The sequence below is a fragment of the Callorhinchus milii genome, unplaced genomic scaffold (genome assembly GCF_018977255.1).
Source record: "Callorhinchus milii isolate IMCB2004 unplaced genomic scaffold, IMCB_Cmil_1.0 Scaffold28, whole genome shotgun sequence".
NCBI classification, from domain to species: domain Eukaryota; kingdom Metazoa; phylum Chordata; class Chondrichthyes; order Chimaeriformes; family Callorhinchidae; genus Callorhinchus; species Callorhinchus milii.
The window spans coordinates 2,842,285-2,864,321 of record NW_024704769.1 but is presented as its reverse complement, the minus strand read 5'-3'; the positions used below and the strand labels follow the sequence as shown (position 1 = coordinate 2,864,321).

General features: G+C 49.7%; 1 protein-coding gene across 1 annotated transcript in view; it reads left to right on the top strand.

Moving 5' to 3' along the window:
* The first annotated feature begins 297 nt into the window (after window positions 1–297).
* sema4c (sema domain, immunoglobulin domain (Ig), transmembrane domain (TM) and short cytoplasmic domain, (semaphorin) 4C) overlaps window positions 298–22,037 on the top strand; it is a 32,623-nt gene continuing 10,883 nt past the window's right edge. Inside the window, exons 1-7 of the mRNA XM_007909210.2 lie at window positions 298–918; window positions 7,911–8,153; window positions 15,584–15,735; window positions 17,855–17,917; window positions 19,748–19,846; window positions 20,269–20,365; window positions 21,726–21,842. Coding sequence (XP_007907401.1) covers window positions 8,039–8,153; window positions 15,584–15,735; window positions 17,855–17,917; window positions 19,748–19,846; window positions 20,269–20,365; window positions 21,726–21,842 — 643 coding nt within the window. The 5' untranslated portion in view covers window positions 298–918; window positions 7,911–8,038. The remainder of the gene's footprint in view (window positions 919–7,910; window positions 8,154–15,583; window positions 15,736–17,854; window positions 17,918–19,747; window positions 19,847–20,268; window positions 20,366–21,725; window positions 21,843–22,037) is intronic.

Here is a 22,037-nt window from a genome sequence, read left to right as displayed (position 1 = left end):
CCCCCCCCATATTACACAGCCACTACACTTTACAGTGTATCCTGAGGAGCGCTTTGAGACGTCTGAAAGACGCGATAAGGGACGGTATCAAACGCAAAGATTATTATTATATTATTATTAGCCGTAGTTCACTGAGTGTGTTCCCTGAGTGTGCGCGTGTTTCCCTGAGTGAGTGAGTGAGAGTCCTGTAAGTGTGTGTGTAAGTGTGTAAGTGTGTTTCACTGTGAGTGAGTGCATATAAGTGTGTGTGTGGATACACACACATACACACACACACACATAGAGAGCGCTGTGCCTTTAGCACTGGATGTGTGCGTCAGTATTACTTGGAACAAAAGGCGTATGTGTGTGTGTGTATGAGAGAGGGAGGGAGGAAAGGAGAGAGAGAGAGAGAGAAAAAAAAGGAGAAGAGGAGAGGATTACAGCCTCCACGGCCATCAAATAAGTTTCTTATCCAGATCGTTTGGGGAAAAAAGGACAGAGAAACACTCCCTCTCCATCTCTCCATCACTCCATCCCTTTCTGACTCCCTCTCTCTTTAGTAATTACAGAGTTACAGCTCCAACAGTAAGTGGGAGAGAGAGAGAGAGACACACACACAGAGAGAGAGAGAGAGAATTTGTTTTGCGCAGAAAAATAAGAGAAGGGCTCAGATTTCTTAGGGAGGGTTTGACATTTCAGCTCCTGAACAATAGAGGCTTTTCTTTTATAAGAAAAGAGAGAGAAAGAGGCATTTTTTTCCCCCCCAAAGAATCCCAAACCCTTCATCCCCTTCTCTCTCTTGTGGAGCTTGGATCCCCTGTTGGATGAGGCTTGGCTTTGGGGGAAAAGTGGGAAGTTTTAAAGGAGAGAGAACACACAGAGAAGAGAGAGAGAGAGAGACTGAGAAAGAACACAACTGAGTTTCTTCTGAAGGAGGTAAGTGAGGAATACTGAGTTCCTTTATTTTTCTATTTGCTTTTAACCAAACATTTTGCATTGCTGATTCCTTTTTTTTGAACTGAGACTCAATTGCAACCATCTGTTGTGATCAGAGCATTGGCAAACCCTGTCTATTTTGTTAACCTCTGTATATATACACACATATATATACATATATGTATATATATATCAAATATGATATAAATCTCTCGCCCTAACAAAAGAAATTGCACGTTTTGAAACTCTAAATGGAAACGAGCTGTAGCAGAATTAGAAAGAAAATTGCAGAGAGAAAAAAAGGAATTGTTTGCAAGCTTTTTGAGGATACTCTGGGATTTTACTGTGTCTTTTCCTACAGAAATTGTACTTTTTACGAAATATATACCCAACCCCAACCCTTTTCCTCCCAATCTCCATCCTTTCACTCCCCCCTTTGCCTTCTTCATTAATCCATTTTTTTATTTATTTTAAATTTATTTTGATTTATTCTTGCCTTGGCCTTTCTTATTTATCAATACGTTTGTCCTTTGACTAACTATTCCTCTCCCCCCCACCCCAACCCCTTCCAAAAAAGGGACAATAAGGAAATGCAGGAAAATAACAAAAAGCTTCTTTCCAGATCAGATTTAAAAAGAGTCCTAAAACAAATCCAGGTTTGAAAAAAAGTTTAAGCTGCATTCACCTTCATCAGCACAGAGTCCTTGTGTGTGTGTGTGTGTGTGTGTTTTGTGAATTATTTCTAAACGTAGCTTCTGTCTGTCTGTCTGTCTGTCTGTGTGTGAGAGAGAAAGAGAATATTTTACATTGCAAATGCACAAACTGTATTTGAGTGTCTTTTCGTTTGTTTGCCTGTGATGCTGTTACCACCACTCCCTGTTATTGTGGAGCATTTTTTATACCTGCTTATTTTTAATCCAGCTATTTATATGTACTTGTCATCTCTCTAACCTCACCCCTTCACTGTAAACCATACTGGTGCTTGAATCTGATGTACAGTGTATAAGGAATCCTTATGCAAGGATTATTATTATTATTATTATTATTAATTAAGCGCCCACATTCTTAAGTGCGATATTGCAGCAACACAAATGACAAAGAGAATAATGTGTGCGTGTGTGTAATCTGATCTAAATTCCACAACCTTTTTTGTCCACAAAATCCACAGTCGTTTTCACTTCACCGTCTCTGCTGTCGAGCCCTTTTGAGACGTCTCAACAACGTGATAAGGCGCTGTATCAAATGCGAGGATTATTATTATCATTACATCAACAATAATAATGTAAATGTGGATGTTAAAAAGAACCCAGGCTTTCGTTGATGAGATTTCTCAGTGCAAATGATGTACGTCTCATCCTGATATCCTTTGGGCTTGCAAGCAAAAGAATAATCAAGATAATCAAGATATTTCCTCCTCCCCTCCCCCCCCAAATAACCCCCAAAAACTCCTGATACAAAGAAAAAAAATGCAGAAGTTAGATTTGCAGGGGAAAAAAGAAGCAAGCTTTCTAAGCAGGAGAGCAAAGTAGTAGAATTTCTGCATCTGTCTGTCTGCATACTCACTGCAACCTTCAAAGCTCAGTTTAATCTGCAACCTCACTGCGTGTATAACGCATTTTAAAATAATCCGCATAATATTTTCTGTGCCTGCATGTGCCATGGACATTTTGCAGAACATTCAGAAGGACCTGGATCCAGACAAACTCTTTCTCCCTCTTTCTCTCTTCCCTCGCTCCTTCCCAGGACCTGGGGATTTCAAAGAGAAATATCCTGCCCTCACACCCCACCACCGCAGCCCTCTCCGCCCATCTCTCCTTTCCCACGCACTTTAATGCGATCAATTAATAATCCTCGCATTTGATCCACCACCTCGTCACATCGCTGAGATGTCTGAAAGCTCTTGTGACTGTGACTACGTTTGCAAGCAAGAAAATGTATATAAATAAATGATAATAATAATCCTTGCATTTGATAAAGCACCTTATCACTTCTCAAGGCGCTTCACAGAATACGCTGTCAAGTGGAATGACTGTGTATTTTGTAGGCGAAACCCGGCAGCCAATTGCGCACACACATATATTAAAAGACAAGATTAGGGTTTATTTACTTGAATATATAATCTATATATATATATATATATGCACAAACACAGGGGCTTTGAGACGTCTCGACGATAAGGTGAGGCCCCGAATCAAATGCAAGGATTATTAATCTATGACATCTAAGTGTGTGGGGAAAGGAGAGAAGGTGCGCAGGATATCTCTTAAATCGCAGCTCCTGGCAGGAGGAAGCGACAAACTTTTCAGGAATTGGGCTTGAAAACGTGGTGGATTGTGGTCATTAAGCGACTGCACTCACCTCTTGGGAGCCTGTGATTCTGTGTAAGAGAGGGGACCTTTAAAGTAAACTCCCCTATTAGCAGGAGAGACTTGACGGGCGCGCGTGTGTGCGTGTTTGTGTGTGTGTTGGGCTAAGCCAGTTGGGACTGTTGTGTTTTCTTTCAAGTTGTGTGAGACGTCATTTCCCTCAATTAAAGGTTCAATGCTTACTTCCTGGTGCAACGCAATGTGTTTCACTTTACAATGTGTTCCGTCGAGCGCTTTGAGACGTCACGAAGACGCGATAAGGCGCTGTATCAAATGCGAGGTTTTTTTTATTATTATTGTTAATGCGGTTGGCATTTCCAACCCAGTGCTCCCATGCCAGCCGTCCTCTGTGGCCTGGACGTTAAAGACCTCCCAAGACGCTGGACAGTCAGGGATTTGGACCCGAGCCGGGGTTGGGATCAGGAGGGGTGGAGGGTGGGGTTAGGGTTGTGTGTCCTCGGATTTTCAGGATTGCCCCCCCTCCCACCTCTCCCTCCACGACTTGTTTATGGGACACCACTGTGCTCAATTGGCTGCCGTGTTTCACCGACAAATTGCAGTGTATTCTGTGAAGCGCTTTAAGGTGTCCCATAGACGCGATAAGGCGCTGTAATCAAATGCAAGAATTATTATTATTATAATATATCAAGAGAAGTCCCATTTCCTTGAATCCCTTTCCTCGCCGGGAAGGTGCTAACGCTGCTTGTGATATCCTTCCCTGTTGCGATGAGGGAGGTGATTTGGCAGATTGCTGGGAGCGGAAGCTTTCATGCCTCGGAGGGGGAAATACGCACACTGTGAGGTGGCAAGGGTCCAATGTGAGTGTGTGTGCGGAGGGGGCAGGGGGAAAGGGGGGTGACAGCTTGTGGTCTGGCCACCGTGTGAGGTCTCCCACAGAGCGGAAGTTTCCCAACGCCCTTTCCGAGCCAAAATAAATCTTCAGAGAGAATGATAGAGGGGTCCGTCCGTCCGATGAGACGTTAAGTTAAAAACTCTTTCCCTCACATCTCGCCCGTTCTGCACGTTAAAGATCTCTTTACTGGAAAAGTGAAAGGAGTTTCTCCTGGTGGATAATCCCACCAGTAAAATCGTTCCCTTTATGGCTGAGCCCAAAATTTTGGCTGGCACTTTTGCCCGGAAAACATACACACAGTCCCATTTGCACTGTACAGGATGTCTGACCTCCGAAATGTCCTCCTGACATGAAAGGCCCTGTACCAAATGCAAGGACTGTTATTGTGCCAATAAAAAAAAGCTCTCTTCGCTTTCACGTGTTGGAGGACATCGATAAGTGCTTCATATGGTGTGAAGTGCCGCCAGTTTGCGCACAGCGACATCCCCGAAAACAGACACAGAGTGGACGACCGGTATTATCCGGGGTGGAGGGGGTGGGGAGGGGGCGATGGTTATTGGCCATGACACCAACTGATCGGGAAATGTTTAACCCAAGATCTGAACAGCGCAGAAACAGGACCTTGTAAACAGGCGCTGTATGGAGTGTGAGTGCTTACTGGGGTTTATTATTTGTAGCGCTCAGCCTGACCTCTACACACACTTCATTGAATCCCTGAATCCTGACGACTTATAATAATACTAATCCTTGTATTTGACATAGCACGTTGCCACGCCGTTGAGAGTCTCAAAGTGCTTCAGAGAATATAGACTTCTTTTGTTCTCTGGCACACTCTTCCCCCATCCCCCCTCCCCCCTCGCTTCCTGGGAAAGGACTACAGGGGGTAATATACCCCTGGTTTTGAATCCTAACGAGACCAGTTACTGCATCGCCCTTCGCTGATATCCCCTTGGCTTAGAGCAGGCGAGCTTGACTCAGCCTAGATCAGGGACCTAGACCCTCTTTCTCCCTCTCCCTCTTTCTCTCCCTCCCTCCCTCCCTCCCGCTTTGCCTACCTGAGACATCCCTGGCGCTTGATGTTATATTGGATCCACACGGGTTTGAGTTAGAACCTGTGTTTGTGTGTGTATATACACGTGTTTCTGGCGCGCGCGTGCGTGTGTGTGCATACGCATGTGTGCATGTGCTTTGTCCGTACATGTAGGTGGCGCGCGCGTGTGTGTATGTACGTGCATGCAGATGTGTGCATTGTGGTGTGTGCCCACGCCTGGTGCGCGCGCACATTTTTTTCTACGCAGTGCATGTGTGTGAATGTAGCGTGTGCTTGTGTGTGTGTGTGTGTGTGTATGCTTGTGTGCGCGCGCGTACACATGCACGTATCTGGTGCGTTTGCGTGTGTGTTTGTGTATACGTAGTGCGTGTGTGTGTGTGTGTGTGTGCGAGTGCGCACAGGTCAATGGCATTTATGTGTGCAAATTCCTGTGTGCGCGTGTGCGCATGTGTGTGTGCACGGGTATGGTGTGCAGGCACGAGAGTGGGTGGGTGTGTGTGTGTGTGTGTGTGTGTGTGTAACGCGCGTTTAAAAACAAGCCCGGCTTCGCACGGAAATGTTTAACATGCGCATATCATTTTCAGCACAAAAGCCAGTTTGTTATAGAAATCTGCTAGTGATCACGAGCAAAGTCAGCCCGAACCTGAGAAGGGTACTTCTCTTTGGCTGCTGTTTCCTCCATCCCTTCCTCCTCTATTCCCCCACCTCAACCCTTCCATTGCCTTCCCTTCCCTCCCCCCCCCAACCACCCCCTCGCTCCCCTCTCTTTTCACTCCTCCTTGTGCGTTCAACACAAGGACATTGTGGTTTGATTTCCTGTCCCAACTTCAGACAGATGTGGGAAACAGCTGGTGCTGTGTTCAAACCACCATCGAGCTCTGTGTCAGTGTGTCCATTAGTCATGAGAGAGAGAGAGGGAGAGAGAGAGAGAGAGAGCGTGAGTGAGCGAGATCTGTGATTGAGACCTTCTGTGTCGGTACTACATCAGCGCCTCTGGCTCGCAAGAGAGGAAGGGAAGGGAAGTGGGGGAAGGGAAAAGGGTGTGGGGGGTGGAGGAGGGGGGGGAAGCAGAGTGCGTAATTGAGCTCTTTTGCAAAAAAAAAGTCATTAAACGGAGAGAGAGAGAGAGAAAATGAGCACTTGAGAGAGAGAGAGAGAGAGAGCAAGAGGTTACAAATCCCTTCCTGCTGTGAATTAACGTATTGGGCCATTGCACAACAGATTGCTTTGTGAGAGCGGAATGAGGGTTGGGACACAGAATACAACTCCCCCCTCACCCCCTCCTCACCAGTGAATTATAAGCCGGAATTTAATGGAGTGTATTTTTATTAGAGGGTTGACATGTTGAATTTCAGACACCTTCCGAGTGACTTAACCACTCAAATTGGATTTGGGGAATTGGATTTCTTTTCATGACAAAATGACACCGCCCAACAGTGCTTTGGGCAGTGCAAATGGTCTTATTCTGTGCCGTGGACTTGTAGGGGTTCTGCGGTGACGGCCAAGTTTGGTGTCCTGTTTGGTTGGACGTTAAAGATCTCCTCTTCGTGACCGGCTAACTCCATATGGATCTGCCCTCTCCCTCTGCTCAGCTCAGCGGGCTCCAGCCAGCTCCGTGTCCTCCCGCCCGACCCAGCCCAGCCCAGCCCGCCCCACCATCGGCTGTCAGCCTCTGGAAATCCACCGCGCAGTCCCTCCGCCTCCATCCCCCCGCTCCCTCGCCTCCTTCAAGGCCCGTCCTCTTCGACCACGCCTTCGGTCACCCTCCCCGCCCTTCGCCACCCCTGATCCAAACCCCCAACCCCACCCCGCCCAGCTCGGGTCCAAATCCCCGACTGTCCAGCGCCTTGGGAGATCTTTTAACGTCTAGGGCGCAGACGGGGAGACTGTGGAGTGGAGGTGGAGTCCGCTGGCGTGGGAGCACCACTCCAATGCAGTGGAGCTCCATTAACCCTCCCACTGCATTGGAGTGTCCGCCCGGGCGGAACATGATGCACTTGCACTCCCGACCTTCTGGCTCGGAGACGAGAGCGACAGGGGCGAGGGCTGGCGGCAACTGAGGTTGTGTGGGATATTCGAAGACGATCCCAGGATGTGTGAGTCACTTGAGGAGTTGCAGGGAGGGAAGAGGTTGACTGGGAGCTGAGTGTACATGTTTGCTGATTAACGGATAGACGCATTGTGGGGAAATAAGATGGACAATTTCCAGGATTCGGTGACTGCGGAGCAGCAATGTGCATAGAGGGTGGGGAGGGTGGGGGTGGGGGGTAAAGAGATGCCAACCACAACAATAATAATCCTTCCATCTGATACAACGCCCTTACCCACGCCATCGACACGTCTCTAAGCGCTTCGCACAAGAAAGCGATAGGGCGCTGTATCAAATGCAAGGATTATTATTACTATCTCTCCCTGCCGCGCACCATTTACGTCACGCCATTTTGGTTTGGAAACCATTTATTTGGCGTGCGGGAGTGACACCATATCGCTATATGTTTTGACCCCCCCCACTCTTTCTCGCACGCTGTTTCGCTCACTCTCTCCCTCAAACACACTCACTCAGTCTCTCACACTCTCTCGTGCGGACTCGCTCTCTTTCGCTACCCACCACCACCACGAGAAGCATTAAGCATTGGAGCGCCGGGACTATTCCACTCCGGCCCACTCCGCACGGAATCCTGTGTATGTGGTCTGACTGCCTCTTTTGACCCACTTGTCGCAGGGAGGTGACGGAGACCGAGATCTCAAAGCGGAGGAGGAGGAGGAGGAGGGAAGGGGATAGCAGCAAAGCGGCACAGACTCGCACGGAGCGAGCGAGAGAGAGGGGGAAAGAGAGAGAGGGAGCGAGCGATGTCTGCTGCCGTTCTTGAGGTGCTCTTCTGCGGCTCGCTGCTCGCAACCATCGCCCGTCACACGCAAGGAGGCAGCTGGTACACGACGCCACGCAGGACAGTCGGCGACCGAGGTGAGTGACTCAGTCCAACAACAGCAACACCTTGCATTTATACAGCACCCCCTCCCTCAGTCCCGGAGCCCTTGACAGTGGCAGAGCGTGATGCCAAGCCAGGGGCGAGGGAGAAGGTGACCGCAGGCGCGATCTAATAGGAAGGTCTTTGGGCATGAGCTGAAGATGAGGAAGAGGAAGGGGGCGAGGCGGAGGGCTGGATAGAGGGAGAGTATGCCAGAGTATTTGGGGGGTAGTGGCTGAAAGCGCGGCCGCCGATGGTGGAGAGGAGGGCGCGAGGGACAAGCAAGAGGCCGGAGCCACTCGAGCTTCCTTAGTCCACGTGCCTCAACAACAACTTTGTGCCTATCACTCAGGGTAGTGTTTAAACTCTGTCACTCTTACCTCGCATTAAGTAGAAGCCCGGTTGTTAGTCAATTGCCGAACCCAATCGCATCTGGTAATAATAACTACCCCCCACCCCACCCCCCACTTCCAACACCGCCCACCCCCCCCTCCCCCCAAGTAAAATTGGTCAATTAATCCACGAGTGTTTGTGGGGACAGTGCTGTATGCAATTGGTTGCCATGTTTTGGCCACAAAATACCCAGTCAATCCATACTTTACAGTATATCCTGTGAAGCGCTTTGAGACGTGTCAAAAATGCATTACATTTGCATTATTAAAATCCAACCGCCATTTTAATAAAACACGCCTAGTGGTTTGCGCTGTGTGAAAATTCACTGCCAAATACGCAGTCGCTACACTCGCCAGTCAAATGCTGTGAAGCGCTTCGAGGTGTCCTCATGAGGCAGTCGGTATCGAACCCGAGTGTTATTGTTAATAATCATATTGATATTATAAAGAGGAGGAGAGACGCGCGGGGCGGGAGGTCAAAGACTCCAGTGATTTGCCACGTGGCTGGGAGTTTGTAGAGAGAGAGAGAGAGAGAGCGACTACTCGCTTTTCCCTCTCCCTTCCCCCCCTCTCACCGCCCGAAACACAAGTTGGACCGATGCTCTCAAAAAAACCCTCAATCAACAAAACATCTGGCTCCCATTGAAGGCAAGTAACTGATGGCTAGTAACAGAGCAAAGGCAACGAGCTGTTGAACACAAGCACACAGCGCTTTCTCTCTCGTTCTCTCTCTTCCCACCGCCCCCCCTCTCCCCCACCCTCTTCCGCCCTCCCCCCTTTCTCTCTCTCTCTCTCTCTCTCCCTCCCTCCCTCCCCGTCTGTGCCTTACTCGGGTGAGGGCTGAAGTATAGAGTAAGAAGCGTAACCCTAGCCTGGTTCAACACAACGCCTTAGCTGATTCCAAAGTCTTTGCAGGAGTTCACGGTAAAGTGCAGCCACTGTACTGTGGATTCTGTAGGCCAACTTGGCAGCCAATTTTTTCTGCCCAACAAAATCCCCGCAAACAGCTGGGAAGTGAGCGAATGGAATGGCCAATTTTACACAGTGGGGGGTTTGTTGGTCAGGACATCGTGAGAGAACTCACTTCTCTTTACCGACGGAAGAGTCACCCCGGGCTCCGTGAGCCCATCGCCCAATAATTTCCTCCCCACCCATCCACCCGCACCGCTCCGCGCTCCCCCTCGGGAGAGGAGATGATTGTGGAGGGGCGCCAGCTGAAGGCAGCTTTGATCAGACATGTCTTGGAAGCTGAACGTGAGCCAGGAGGAGCGAAGGAAGCCAAGGAGTAGCTTTGGGATTGCGTTTCAAGGCAACGAAAATCACTGCTTGTTTTTCTAAACACTTTGCCGCTTTGAAGGTCACGGCAGCTGCTTTTTAAAGGTGGGGGAGAATTCTGGCTGATTTTCCAGGGGGGAGAATTCTGGGAGATTGTCAGCCATTCGCCCACAGTCACTACACTTTACAGCATCTCCCCACCCATCCAATTATTATTACAGTTTAGATCACTGTGTAGAGGTAGCTTCTAAGTGGCTTTTAGTGATGGGTCAGCCAGACCAATGATAATAATAATAATCCTTGTGTTTGATATTAGCGCCTTATCACACCATTGAGTCGTCTCAAAACGCTTCGCAGAATATATTCTGTAATATAATGTAATGTACGAACAGATGTGACTCTTCTTATAGTATGTTTGAGCTTCCTTGAAATAGCTACCTTCTGCAGGAGGTTGAATGGTTTGCTTTACTATTATTATTATTATTAATGATTATGATGAGCGGACAGACTTCGCAGGAGACGAGATGAGTTGTGAGAGTCGCACAGTGCGTTGCGGTTTGACAAGGCCACACAGCTGTTTTTCTTTCTCCGCAGAAGTGATATTAAATGGGTTCATCCTGCCAGCAGCTACTTGCTCCCTCGCTTGCTTGCTCGCTCTTGAACTCGTTGCAGATGTTGACGGGAGGGGGAGAGAATGGGGGAGGGAGAAAAATCTTCAACCTTTCCATGGTAAAACCTGGAAAACAATTTGAAGATGTTTTTCCATTGAAATTGCTGGCCAGGTTTCCCTCCTCCAGAAGTTGAGGGGGAAGTGTCCAAATATCAGCTCAGCTAAAGGCAGTTATATCCCCGATTCCTTGCAGGTATTCAGCCCCGTTCCTCCTATCTCCTTCTATCGAGTCAGTGGTTCGAACGCTCGTGTTCGATTCCCGGGTCAGGGCGAAACCTTAGGCAAGTTTCCTTACTCCACACACACGCCCCTGTTTACACAGCAGTAAGTCGGAAGCCGGTTGTTAGTCGATTGGCGGATCGCTTTCTGGGGGTGATAATTCCTTCCAAAAATAAATAAGTCATTGGGGCACCCAATCCACGACTGTTTGCGGGACACTGCTGTGCCAAAATACACAGTCACTACACCACCTTGCAGTGTGCCCTGTGAGGCGCTTTGAGACGTCGTAAAAGCCGTGATAAGGCGCTGCATCAAATGCAAGGGCTGCAAGGACCATTAGATTCCGTCCGTCGAGAGCAAGTCTGAGCTGTTGTATTCTGGACAGGGATGAGGAGACGCGATAGACTGATCCTCTGTGTGTGACGGCAACGCCCCCTTAAACAAGCACAGGCTCGGGCATGCGTGTGTGTGTGTGTGTGTGTGTGTGTGTGTGTTGAAATGATGTGCGTTCTGAGTCTGTCAGTTTGAGTCTCTCCAGCTGGTGTGTAGCTGTTGGCTTCAGTGAGCAATCTGCTCAGCCCTGGTGATCTCATGTAATTGGCTCAGTTGGTGGAATCTGTTTGCGTTCTCCGTGACGTTGATGTGGGCTGGTCTCAGAGTGCAGCTCAGACTTAAGTTCGAAACGGGTGGTGGGGGGGGAGGGGAAGAGAGAGAGAGAGAGAGAGAGAGAGGGGGTGGGGGGTGTGAAGGAAAGAGAAAGAGAGGGAGAGGGAGTGAGGGGAGGGAGAGCCAGGACGTTGTAGATGGTATTTTCGTTTACTTTGGCAGCAATCTTTCCTGACGTTCGGGGTCGTTGAGGCTTAAAAGAGTTCCGCAGCTCGGAGCGTGAGCGCGAATCACTGCGCTCTCGGTCCAGGTTCGCGCTCCAGAGCAGTGCTGGGAGGGGACGGGGGTTGTGTGGTCGGAGACACCGTCCTGGGGAACGAGACGTTAATTTCCGAGCTTCCCATCCGTCCGTGTCCTGTTTCGCGCGGACGTCATAAAAGATCTGTAGCGTCTCGAAAGACGGGACAAGGCGCGATATCGAATGCGAGGATTATTATTAGTGGTATTTTCACCATCTCCTCGGCATGAGTGGGCGTTTAATGTCTTTGAACGGGGAGCAAGTGGGGGAGTCCAGCCAGGGAGGGGGGGGTTGGGGAGGTGACCGTAAACACGGTCAAAAAGGGAAGGTCTTTAGGCTGGACGTGAAGGTGGGGATGGAGGCGGGGGGGGAGCAAGGCGGAGGGATTGAGGGAGAGAGAGCCTCCCTGGTGGGTGTGTTGTACTGTGTTTCCCTGGCAGTTTGTTTCTGCCTTTTGTTTTTCCCAAATGTCTTCAAACAGCTCAGGGTGCCAGTGTTTGAGCGGAGAGATTCACAAGGGGCTCGCTTTCTTTCTCTCTCTCTCTCTTTCTCTCTCTCTCTCTCTCTCTATCTCTGTCTCTCTCTCTCTCCTGTTCACCGCCCAGTCCTGGGGGATTTAGTAACCTGGCAGTTTGTTGCTCGGAGGGAGGGAGGGGAGGGCGAGAGGCCCATTGACATGCGGAGGTTGGTGTCAGAATCATACAGTGTGGACGGCGGTTGCTGCTGCAGAGTTCGGCTCGATTGAGTCGTCAAACTGCTGTGTGTGTGACAGACAAGACAGACAGACAGAGAGACGTGTGTGTGTGTGAGACGGAGAGAGAGACGTGTGTGTGTGTGTGTGTGTGTGTGTGAGAGAGAGAGAATTGTGTGTGAGTGAGATGTCCATGTGCGTTTCGCCCACAAAATACAGATTGGAGTCTTACTTTGCCCACAAAGCACACAGTCACTCCGCTTTACAGGGTATTCCCGTGAAGCTCTTTGACACGTCTCGAAGACACGATAAGGCGCTGTGTCAAATGCAATGATTATTATTATTATTATTATCACGTGTGCGGGTGGGGGGGAGAGCGGAGTGTGTGTGTGTGTGTGTGTGTGAGATGGAATAAATCGCTTGTGTTTTTACCACATCACTGCCCGACCTCGCCTTAGAGAGTGGAGGCTTGTGTTTGATTGACCGTGAGTGAGGAGGGTGGGGGTGAGGAGGAGTAGAGATTATGTAGTGGCCTATTCGCATCTTGTGCTCAGCTTTCTCCAGTAAATCCACTCAGTTCCCCTCCCACACCGACCGGGTCATGTCTCTAAGCCCTTGTTTACATGTACAAGGCTGTGCAATCACTGAGAAAGCAGATGGGAGGGTGGTTTACACGTTAAGTTGAAGATTTCCTATCCGACGCTGATCACCCCCACCTCTTCCCCCTCTCCCCCACCCCAACCCCCTCCCCCTCTCTCTCTCCCCCTTCTGCTCAGTAATGCCGACACGGCAATTTCCTGCAAAGAGACATCTCTGCTAGGAATCCGTGTGCGTTGCCAACAGCTTAGCTGCTAAAAAGAAGTTTAAATCTCCTTTACAAAAGGGAGAAATTCCGCCCGGATTGACCAGGATTCTGTTGATGTAGCGTTCACGCGGCTTATCCAGAACTGCGCAAGAACATTGCAGGGCAGAAACGGGGCTGTTTCAGTGCTTATACGACGACAACAGGTTGCATTTATCAAGCCGGGTAAGGTCCCGGAGAGCTTCACGGTGTCGGAGCCTGACAACTGCTGTGTTTATGCTCCACACAAGTCTCCACTCCCATTCCTGCTCATCCCTAATAAGTATCACGGTAGTGGGAATGTGTTACTCTCTCCCTCCCCCAAAAAGCTGGGGGTTATGCCTGATCCATTCACATTCTCAAGACTGAGGTGGATAGGTGTTTGTTAGGTCGGGGGATCAAGGGATACGGGGCAAAGGCCGGTAATTAGGAGTTGAGGCACAGATCGGCCATGATCTAATAGAATGGCGGAAATGGCTTGAGGGGCTGAATGTCCTCCTCCTGTTGCTATGTTTCTGATCCTTGCGTTTGATTCCTGCCCTTCTGAGTCATCCCAAAAATGGGATGTGGAATGAACGTGAACAACAGGTTTATAACAAAAAGTAATCCTTGCATTTGTTATAGCGCCTTATCACGTCTTCGAGACTTCTCAAAGCGCTTCGCAGGATATATGGTAAAGCGAATTGACTTCGGGTATTTTGTGGTCGAAACGCGGTCGCCAATTGCGCACAGCAGCGTCCCCACAAACAGCCGCGGCAGAGAAAGGGTTTCTCTGTCTGCTTGTCTCGCTGGTTGGCGCAGTTGGCTGGGAGCTCGCTGGCTGGCTCGGAGCAATGGAAATTGAGCAGAAAATTAACAAGCAGGTGCCCTGGAAGCCAGCCTGGAAGAGAGTTAGAGATCCTCGGGTGCAGAGTCAGATAGTATAATCTCTCCCCCTCCCCTCTTCATCCTACGTACGCCAACCCATGTTCTAGGCTGTCATTCCAACCCACCGCGATAATAATAATAATCCTTGCATTTGATGTAGCGACTTATCAGGTCTTCCAAGACGTCTCAAATCGCTTCACGGAATATACCGTATTGTGTAGTGACTGGGTATTTTGTGTGTGTGTGTGTGTGTGTGTGTGTGTGTGTGGTGGGTGGCCTGCAAAGCTGTCAAGGGATAAACTTGTGAATTTTAGACTCTTTTGTGTGTCAGTCTGGCACAGTGGGTAACACTCTTTCCTCCGAGTCAGAAGGTTGTGGGTTCAAGCCTTCACATCGGGACTTGGAATCGCACAGTCTAAGCTGATGCTCCAATGCAGTGCTGGGGGGGTGGGGGCGGGGGGAGTGGTGTTGCATTGTCGGAGACAATTCGGAGGAGAAATTAAACCAAACTCCCCGTTTGCCCATTCAGGTGGATGTTAAAGATCCCGCGGCACTGTTCGAAAAGAGAAGGGAGTTTCAGTCTTCCTGTGTCCTGGCGCAACAATCATCCAAATGAAAAAGAATTGGTCGCTCACTCCACGGCTGTTTGGGGGGATGTTGCTGTGTGCCATTGGCTGCCATGTTTTGCCCACAATATACACAGTCACTGCGCTTTACAGTGTGTCCTGTGAAGCACTTTGAGACGTCTCGAAGACATGATAAGGCCCCATATGGAATGCAAGGATTATTATTAATATTTGGATGTCACAGGCACTGATTCAGGTAATAACACTCGCATTTGATACAGCGCCTTTCGTATCGGGAGGACACAAAGCTCTTTACAGCACTGGCTGTGCGCCCAAGCAGTTTATAAGCAATTTGCCCTTTAGCTTTGCAGCGAATCTTGTGGATTCTCATCAGCAGAGAGGACTATTTATACCTGTTGTACCTTTTCCTGGGACAGCGATGATTAGACCTTCAGTGAGAGCGAGAGAGAGAGAGAGAGGGCATGTACGCACTGGGATAATAATAATAATAATCCTTGCGTTTGATGTAGCGCCTTATTACGGGGCGATTGTGTTGGTATTCCCCGAGGGGACTGCTGTTTGGAAGCTGGGAATTGTGTCGGGTGTTTGTTGCAGAAGATATTGGGGTCCACTCCCTCCGCTCAGCGTTCTGCGGCCTGCTTCACGTCCCCCGCCCGGCTCTTCCCACCATCGTCGGTCGGGCCTTTAGCCTCTGTGCCTTTGGAACTCCATCCCACAGTCCCTCCGCCTCGCTCCCCCATCCCTCTCCTCCTTCAGGACCCTCCTCTTCGACTGCGCCTTCGTTCATTTCACCCTCCTACCCCCTACCCTCCCCGCCCTCTCCACCCCCTCCTGATCCCAACCCCCCAGCTCGGGTCCAAACCCTTGACTGTTTGAAACGTGCTCCAAGGTGCTGTGTAAACGTTGTGTGTTGTTGTTGTTGTTGGTGGAGTTCTGAGCCGGGCGCGGAAACCTGACATCCCCCTCTTCTCTTCCTGCAGCTCTGAGGGAGGTGAAACGCTTCTCGCGAGCAGGCGTGTTCAACTACACCACACTGCGGCTGGACGAGGAGAGACAGGTGCTGTACGTGGGGGCGCGGGAGGCCATCTTCGCCCTGGACATGCAGGACATCACCAAAGAGCTGAACAAAGCGGTGAGCGGAGTTTGCTTACAGTTCAAATAAGAATAATCCTCGCATTTGATACAGCGCCCTCATCGCGCCTTCGAGACGTCTCAAAGCGCTTCACAGTGGAGTGACCGTGTGCTGTATTTGGTGGGCAAAGCGTGGCAGCCAATTGTCCGCCCAGGAATCGAACCAGGGCCCTCCCGCTTGTGGGGGTCGAGTGCTCTAACCACCGAGCTCCGCTGAGGCACAAGTCACTTCACTTCTCAGTTAAAAACCCCGTGAAGCACTTTGAGACGTCATCCCGACATGAAAGGCCCTGACTTCACCAAATGCCGGGGTAGGTGGGTGGTGGGAACCAGTGTGAGGGGCGTATAATGATAATTGTCGATGCTAATCCTTGGTTTTGATGTAGTTTCCTTATCACGTTGTCAGTAACTGGTATTTGAGTAGCAGCCGATGATGCAGAGTTGCTGTTATCCGTGTGTCTTGTTGAGAGCGGTTGTTATTTCTGGCAGTGTTCGGCTCTTGTTGACGATGGTTGTGGGGGGGGGGGAAGAGAGTGAGTGACATAGTTTTGTACACAGGATGGAAAATTGGTTCTGGCCTCGTTCCCTGTAAATCCAAAAGCCTCTGAGCTTTCATTCCAGTTTCCTCACTGAGTCAAGAATGACTCTGGTGTCAACATTGCAAGGAGTCTGTGTGCTTTATCTCTCCTCGGAGTCACGACAGCCACTAAACCGAGCGCGAGATGCTTCGAGATGCGAAAGGCACCGTGTACTAATCTTCACGTTCGCATTGTGTTGCGCTTTCAAGACTCGGAGGATTTTCACTGGGAAGCTTTTGGGGACTGTGCATTTTGTGGCCAAGAGGAAATGGCAGACGATTTGCGCACAGCGAGATGCCCTCAGGCAGACAATGACTGATTATATCTACCCAGGTTCGATTCCTGGGCAGAAATCTCAGGCAAGTTTCCTTACTCCACACACAACACACACACACACACACAACACACACACACGCCTCTGTTTACGCAGCAGTCAGTAGGAACCCGGTTGTTAGTCGATTGGCGGATCACTTTCTGGGGGTAATAATCCCTCCCAAAAAAAACATTGGGGGTCACTCAATCTACGACTGTTTGTGGGACACCGCTGTGTGCGATTTGTCTGCCACGCCCGCAAAATACACAGCCACTGCCCTTTACAGTATATCACGTGAAGCGCTTCGAGACGTCTCGAAGACGTGATGAGGCGCCGTATCGAATGCAAGGATGATTATTATTTTTGTTATTCCCTCTGACCCTGTATCACGCAAACTTGGGTGATTCGTTTGCTGTTGCTTCAACCCACACACGACCGAGCTTCGTGGCGAGTTGGTTGCAGTTTTCGGGAGAAGGGGGAGGGAGGGGAGAGGGATTGCGTAGAGACTCCCTGTGAGCTCAGTTTCTCCCCTCAGTTATCTGTACTCTGCTGGATACTGTAGAAAATGAGGCGGACCTAATCTGAATTCATCGCCTGGCTCCATTCCTCCCACTCCCTCGCTCCCATCGCACTAGGAAGCCTGCTGTTTCCCATCTGCAAGACTCGCCTCATCCCGGCTTTTGATCCCTTTGGCATCTTCTTTCTCTTGATTCGAGCTTCCCTCTAATGAGTTCCTCCACCGCACTTCACTAATTTCCTGTGTCTCTCCCTGCAGCGTTGCCTCAAGCAGTTGTGCGAGGGGTGGGGGGGGGGTGGTAGTGGGATTGGCCAACCCTCTCCACATCCGCACCCCACCTTCGCTCCCCCCCCGTGATCAGGGACCAGTTGACCCATTGATCAACATCTCAGCCTCTCCCTCCCACAAGCCGCCCACCCACCCCCCACCCGGCCTAACTCAAGAGAGTCACTCTACCTACCGTTTGAAATTCGCTGCACTGTTTGTGACAAGGAGCTGCACGAAATGCAAGGGTAATCACGATAATAAATGCAATGTAAAACAACGGCTTAGTAACGGCAGTGTGAAGCAAACATAGCTCCTCTAGTCATCTGTGCAGCGAGGACTGTTATCCGCAGAGTGTAGTGACTGTGTGCGTGTGTGTGCTTTGCGGGTTGGCAATCGGGAGCCATTGTTACTATCGTTAACTGATCTACCTTGATGTGTGAGACAGATTCTGTGGGATGCCCCGGCTGATAAGAAAATGGAATGCATCCAGAAGGGGAAAAACAATCAGGTAATGTACTTTCAAAGCATTACGTAATAAATAGTCCTCTTGTTATTTTGCCCGCCTGCACGCCATAGGTTGGGATACAGACCCAGGTTTGTTTAGGTGTGCGGTGGAAGGTCAAACAGGATCAGGCAACAGACACACAGCCACCGTTAAGATAAGCCTGTGTGTTTTTTTTCCTCCTCTTTTTATATACACACACACACACACACACTGGATGATTTATGCTGGCAAAATGCCAGCCTGGAAAAGCAGTGAATCTGTCTCCCCCATCGGTCCCTGCCAGGGCAGATAAAAAACATTTCTGTAACAGCTAGACGTTTGAGTTTCAAAAGGGAATTGGATAGGTACTCGAATAGGAACGGTTTGCAAGACACGGAGATAGATCGGGACTGTTTGGGTAGCTCTCCCCAAGAGCCGGCACAGTAATAATAGTAATCCTGGTGTAACGGTAGTAATAATAATAATCCTTGCATTTGATACAGAGCCTTATCACGTCTTCGAGACGTCTCATAGTGCTTCACAGGATTTATTGTGAATGATAGTGTCTGTGTCTTTTGTAGACGAACGCACGCGACAACCAATTTTCACCAGACCCCTCCCTAACCACAGGATTAAAGCCACAATAAACACGGAAGGGATAACACAAATACTGTTGCAGTAAAATCCCCCGGAGATTTTTGCCTCGAACGAGGCGATAAGGGGCTACATCAGATGCGAGGATTCGTATTATAATAAATCCTCCAAATTAATTAATTAAGAGCCAGTCAGCTTGTAATAGAATAGGTGAGCGAGAGAGAAAGGGAGGGAGGGAGGTGGTGGGGTGGCGGAGTAATGTAGTGATCCTCCAACAAAGCATGTGTGTGTGTGTGTGCGTGAGCGGAGGAGAGGGAATGTTTAAAGGTCTTCTGATGGGTTTGATGAGTGAATGGAATCACCAAGAGCCGAACAAAGACTTGATACTGAAGCCAGACGCAGATTGCCAGGCGGTGGCAATTAACACGTCACCAAATGTCAGGCTGAGGTGTTAAAAGGATTGATGATAACAAAGGCAATCTCAGGCCCATGTTATTTCAGACAGAGTCCCGTCAGACAACAGTAAGAATGTGTGACATTCCTAATTCAAATCAAACTCCCCCCCCCCCCCCCCCCCCCCCCATCGCTGGTCCCAGCTACATGGTTTTCGCTGCTTAAAACTCCCAGAGGTTACCCCCTAACACACACCAGCCTTGGCCATCGCCAATCCTCGCCTGATACTTCTTGGGATTGGGTAAACAGGATGCGTCTTTTCAGAGGCAGGGAGTGTGCGCGTTTCCTTCCGACACACGGGAAATTTTCATCCCACGGAACATTTTCGGTGGGATGCATGGAATTCTCAGTTTGGTTTGGATATTCTTAAGCGTGTTGATGGGTATCCGTGTTTATCTGATCCCAGGCTGACCTTGGTCGTTAATTCTATTAATAATAATAATAATAATAATAATCCTGCCATTTGATTTAACGCCTTATTACATCGTTGGGACGTCCTCCCGACGTGAAAGACGCTATACAAATGCAATTTGTAATAAATATATGTATATTTTTAGATGTAGTCACTAAATCCACGACTGTTTGTGGGACACTGCTGTGCGGAATTGGTTCGTTTCGCCCCCCCCCCCCATCCCCCAAATATACAATCAAACCATTTTACAGTATATTTTGCAAAGACATCTCAAAGCACTTCGGGAAGTGGATTGACTGTATGTTTCGCGGGCGGAAAATAAGCTGATTTAAGTGCAATTGAAATCTCTTATCTCGCTCTCTCTCTCTCTCTCCCTTTCTCTATCTTTCCAACAGACTGACTGTTTCAACTATATCCGTTTCCTGCAGAGCTTTAACAGCACTCACCTGTACACCTGTGGAACCTATGCATTCCAGCCAAAATGCACCTACATTGTGAGTGTGGGTTAAATGGGACGGGGAGAGGGGTAGGTGGGGGGGAAGAGAGAACTTCGAGCCACATAATTACCTGGCTAGCCCTCTGATCAGCATCTCTGGCGAGAGAGATACCTTGGCGACATCGAGAGAAGGGAAGCAAAAGGCAAAATACTGCTAATCTGAAATAAAAACAGGTCGTTCAACCCACCACTGTTTGTGGGGACGCAATTGGCTGCCGCGTTTCGCCCACCAAATGCAAGGTCACTACACTTCACAGTGTATCCTGTGAAGCGCTTTGAGACGTCTCGAAGGCATGATGAGGCGCTGTATTAAATGCAAGTACTATTATTATCATTCTCACCAAACCCCCGGGCCGTCCGGCTCTGTTCTGTCCTCCCTCTCATCACCACGAACTGAGCCGATCTTTCTTCCTGCGACAGGAGGTGAGAAATTTTACGCTGAACAAGATGGCCATGGAAGACGGGAAGGGCAAATGTCCATATGACCCCACCAAAGGGCACACGGGGCTTATTGTGGGTGAGTATCTCTGAGCTCGGCCTCTCGGCTACCGTGCACACCGACCCCCAAGTTGTCGTCGTCTGTTGCTCTGTGAATGAGGACGTTTCTTGTGCAAATAATATGTTGTGGAAAAAAAAAGCATAAGCTGGGTGGAAAAGCAAATCAGATAGTTGCGTCCGTGCATGTTTGTGTGTGTGTGGGTGGTGGGGAGGGGGGGGGGTTGGGGGTGGGGTGGGAGGTGAAATAGAACCATTGAGAAAAGGAAGCCAAACACAATTCTATACAGGAAAGTAGAGATTAAGGGCGGACATTTCAGTGAGTATTTTTCAACAGTAGTTGAAGCGTAAGGCAAAATGTCAGTGTGTTTATGAAGTGGAGTGGAGTGGAGGGGGGGGGGGGGGAAGTGGGGTGGGGGGGTGGAGGAGGAGAGAGCAGGAAGCGTGCGAGCGGTAATGAACTGGCACTAGCAAAGCTGTCAGACAGGATAAATCAGGGGATAAACATATCGAAGCTTGCACGTCAGCGAGCTGTTAAAGTAACCAGGACTGGGAGCGGGGCCTTGTTTGGTGAGCACTTACTCGTGTTGTTTACTTGTTGCTTTAACTCTTAACTGGGGGGAGAGGTGGTCCTTCTATCTGCCAACTCTTCACAACATCATTTAGTATTTACCATCGACGGTCAGGCCTTCAGCCTTTCTCTCTCTGCCCTCACCCTATGGAGGTCCATCCCACAGTCCCTCCGCCTCTCCCCCTCCCTTGCCTCCTTCAAGCAACGTTTCAAGACCCTTCTCTTCGACTGCGCCTTCAGTCACCCTCCTACCTCTCACCCTCCCTCCCCTCCAACCCCTCCTGATCCCAACCAACCACCAGCTTGTTATCAACACAACAACAACAACAACAAATTGCATTTACACAGCGCCCTTCACGTTGGGAGGACGTCTCAAGGCGCTGGACAATCAGGGGTTTGCACCCGAGCTGGGGGTTGGAATCAGAGAGGGATGGAGGGCAGATGGGGGTGGGTGTTTGTGTGTGTGTGGAGGAAGGAAGTTGACCGAAGGCACGGTCAAAGAGAAAGGTCTTGAGAAATGCCTTGAAGGAGGCAATGGAGGGGCCAGAGGGTGGGGTTCAGTGAGGCTGAAGGCCCGACTGTTGATAGTGGAGGAGCAGGCAGGGCGGGGGGGAGGGATGTGTGGAACAAGCTGGAGCCTGCGGAGCAGAGGGGAACGAACAGGTTGGTGAAGTTTTAACACCAACTTGGGTTTAGGATTGAGAACACGAGCCAATAGTTGGAGGGGGCCATTGAAAGGGGAAGATTTATCGAGGCGGTTAATGTTGACGGATCGGGTTTGATCTCCTCTCTGCCCCCCCCCCCCACACAGATGGTGAGCTATATTCTGCCACGCTCAACAACTTTCTCGGCACGGAGCCTGTGATACTGAGAAATCTGGGTCACCACTACTCCATGAAAACAGAATATCTAGCTTACTGGCTCAATGGTAAGTCTCGTTATATTTCGCTCCTTCCTTTTCCCTTCCCCCTCTCCCCCTCTCCGCCCGCCTCTGAGGATCGCAGTAAGTAGAGTCTCATAGCTCAGTGGTTAGAGCACTCGCCTCGCAAGCGAGAGGACACTGGTTCGATTCCCGGGCGGGTCGGGGCGAAACCTTAGACGAGTTTTCCTTACTGTGCACACA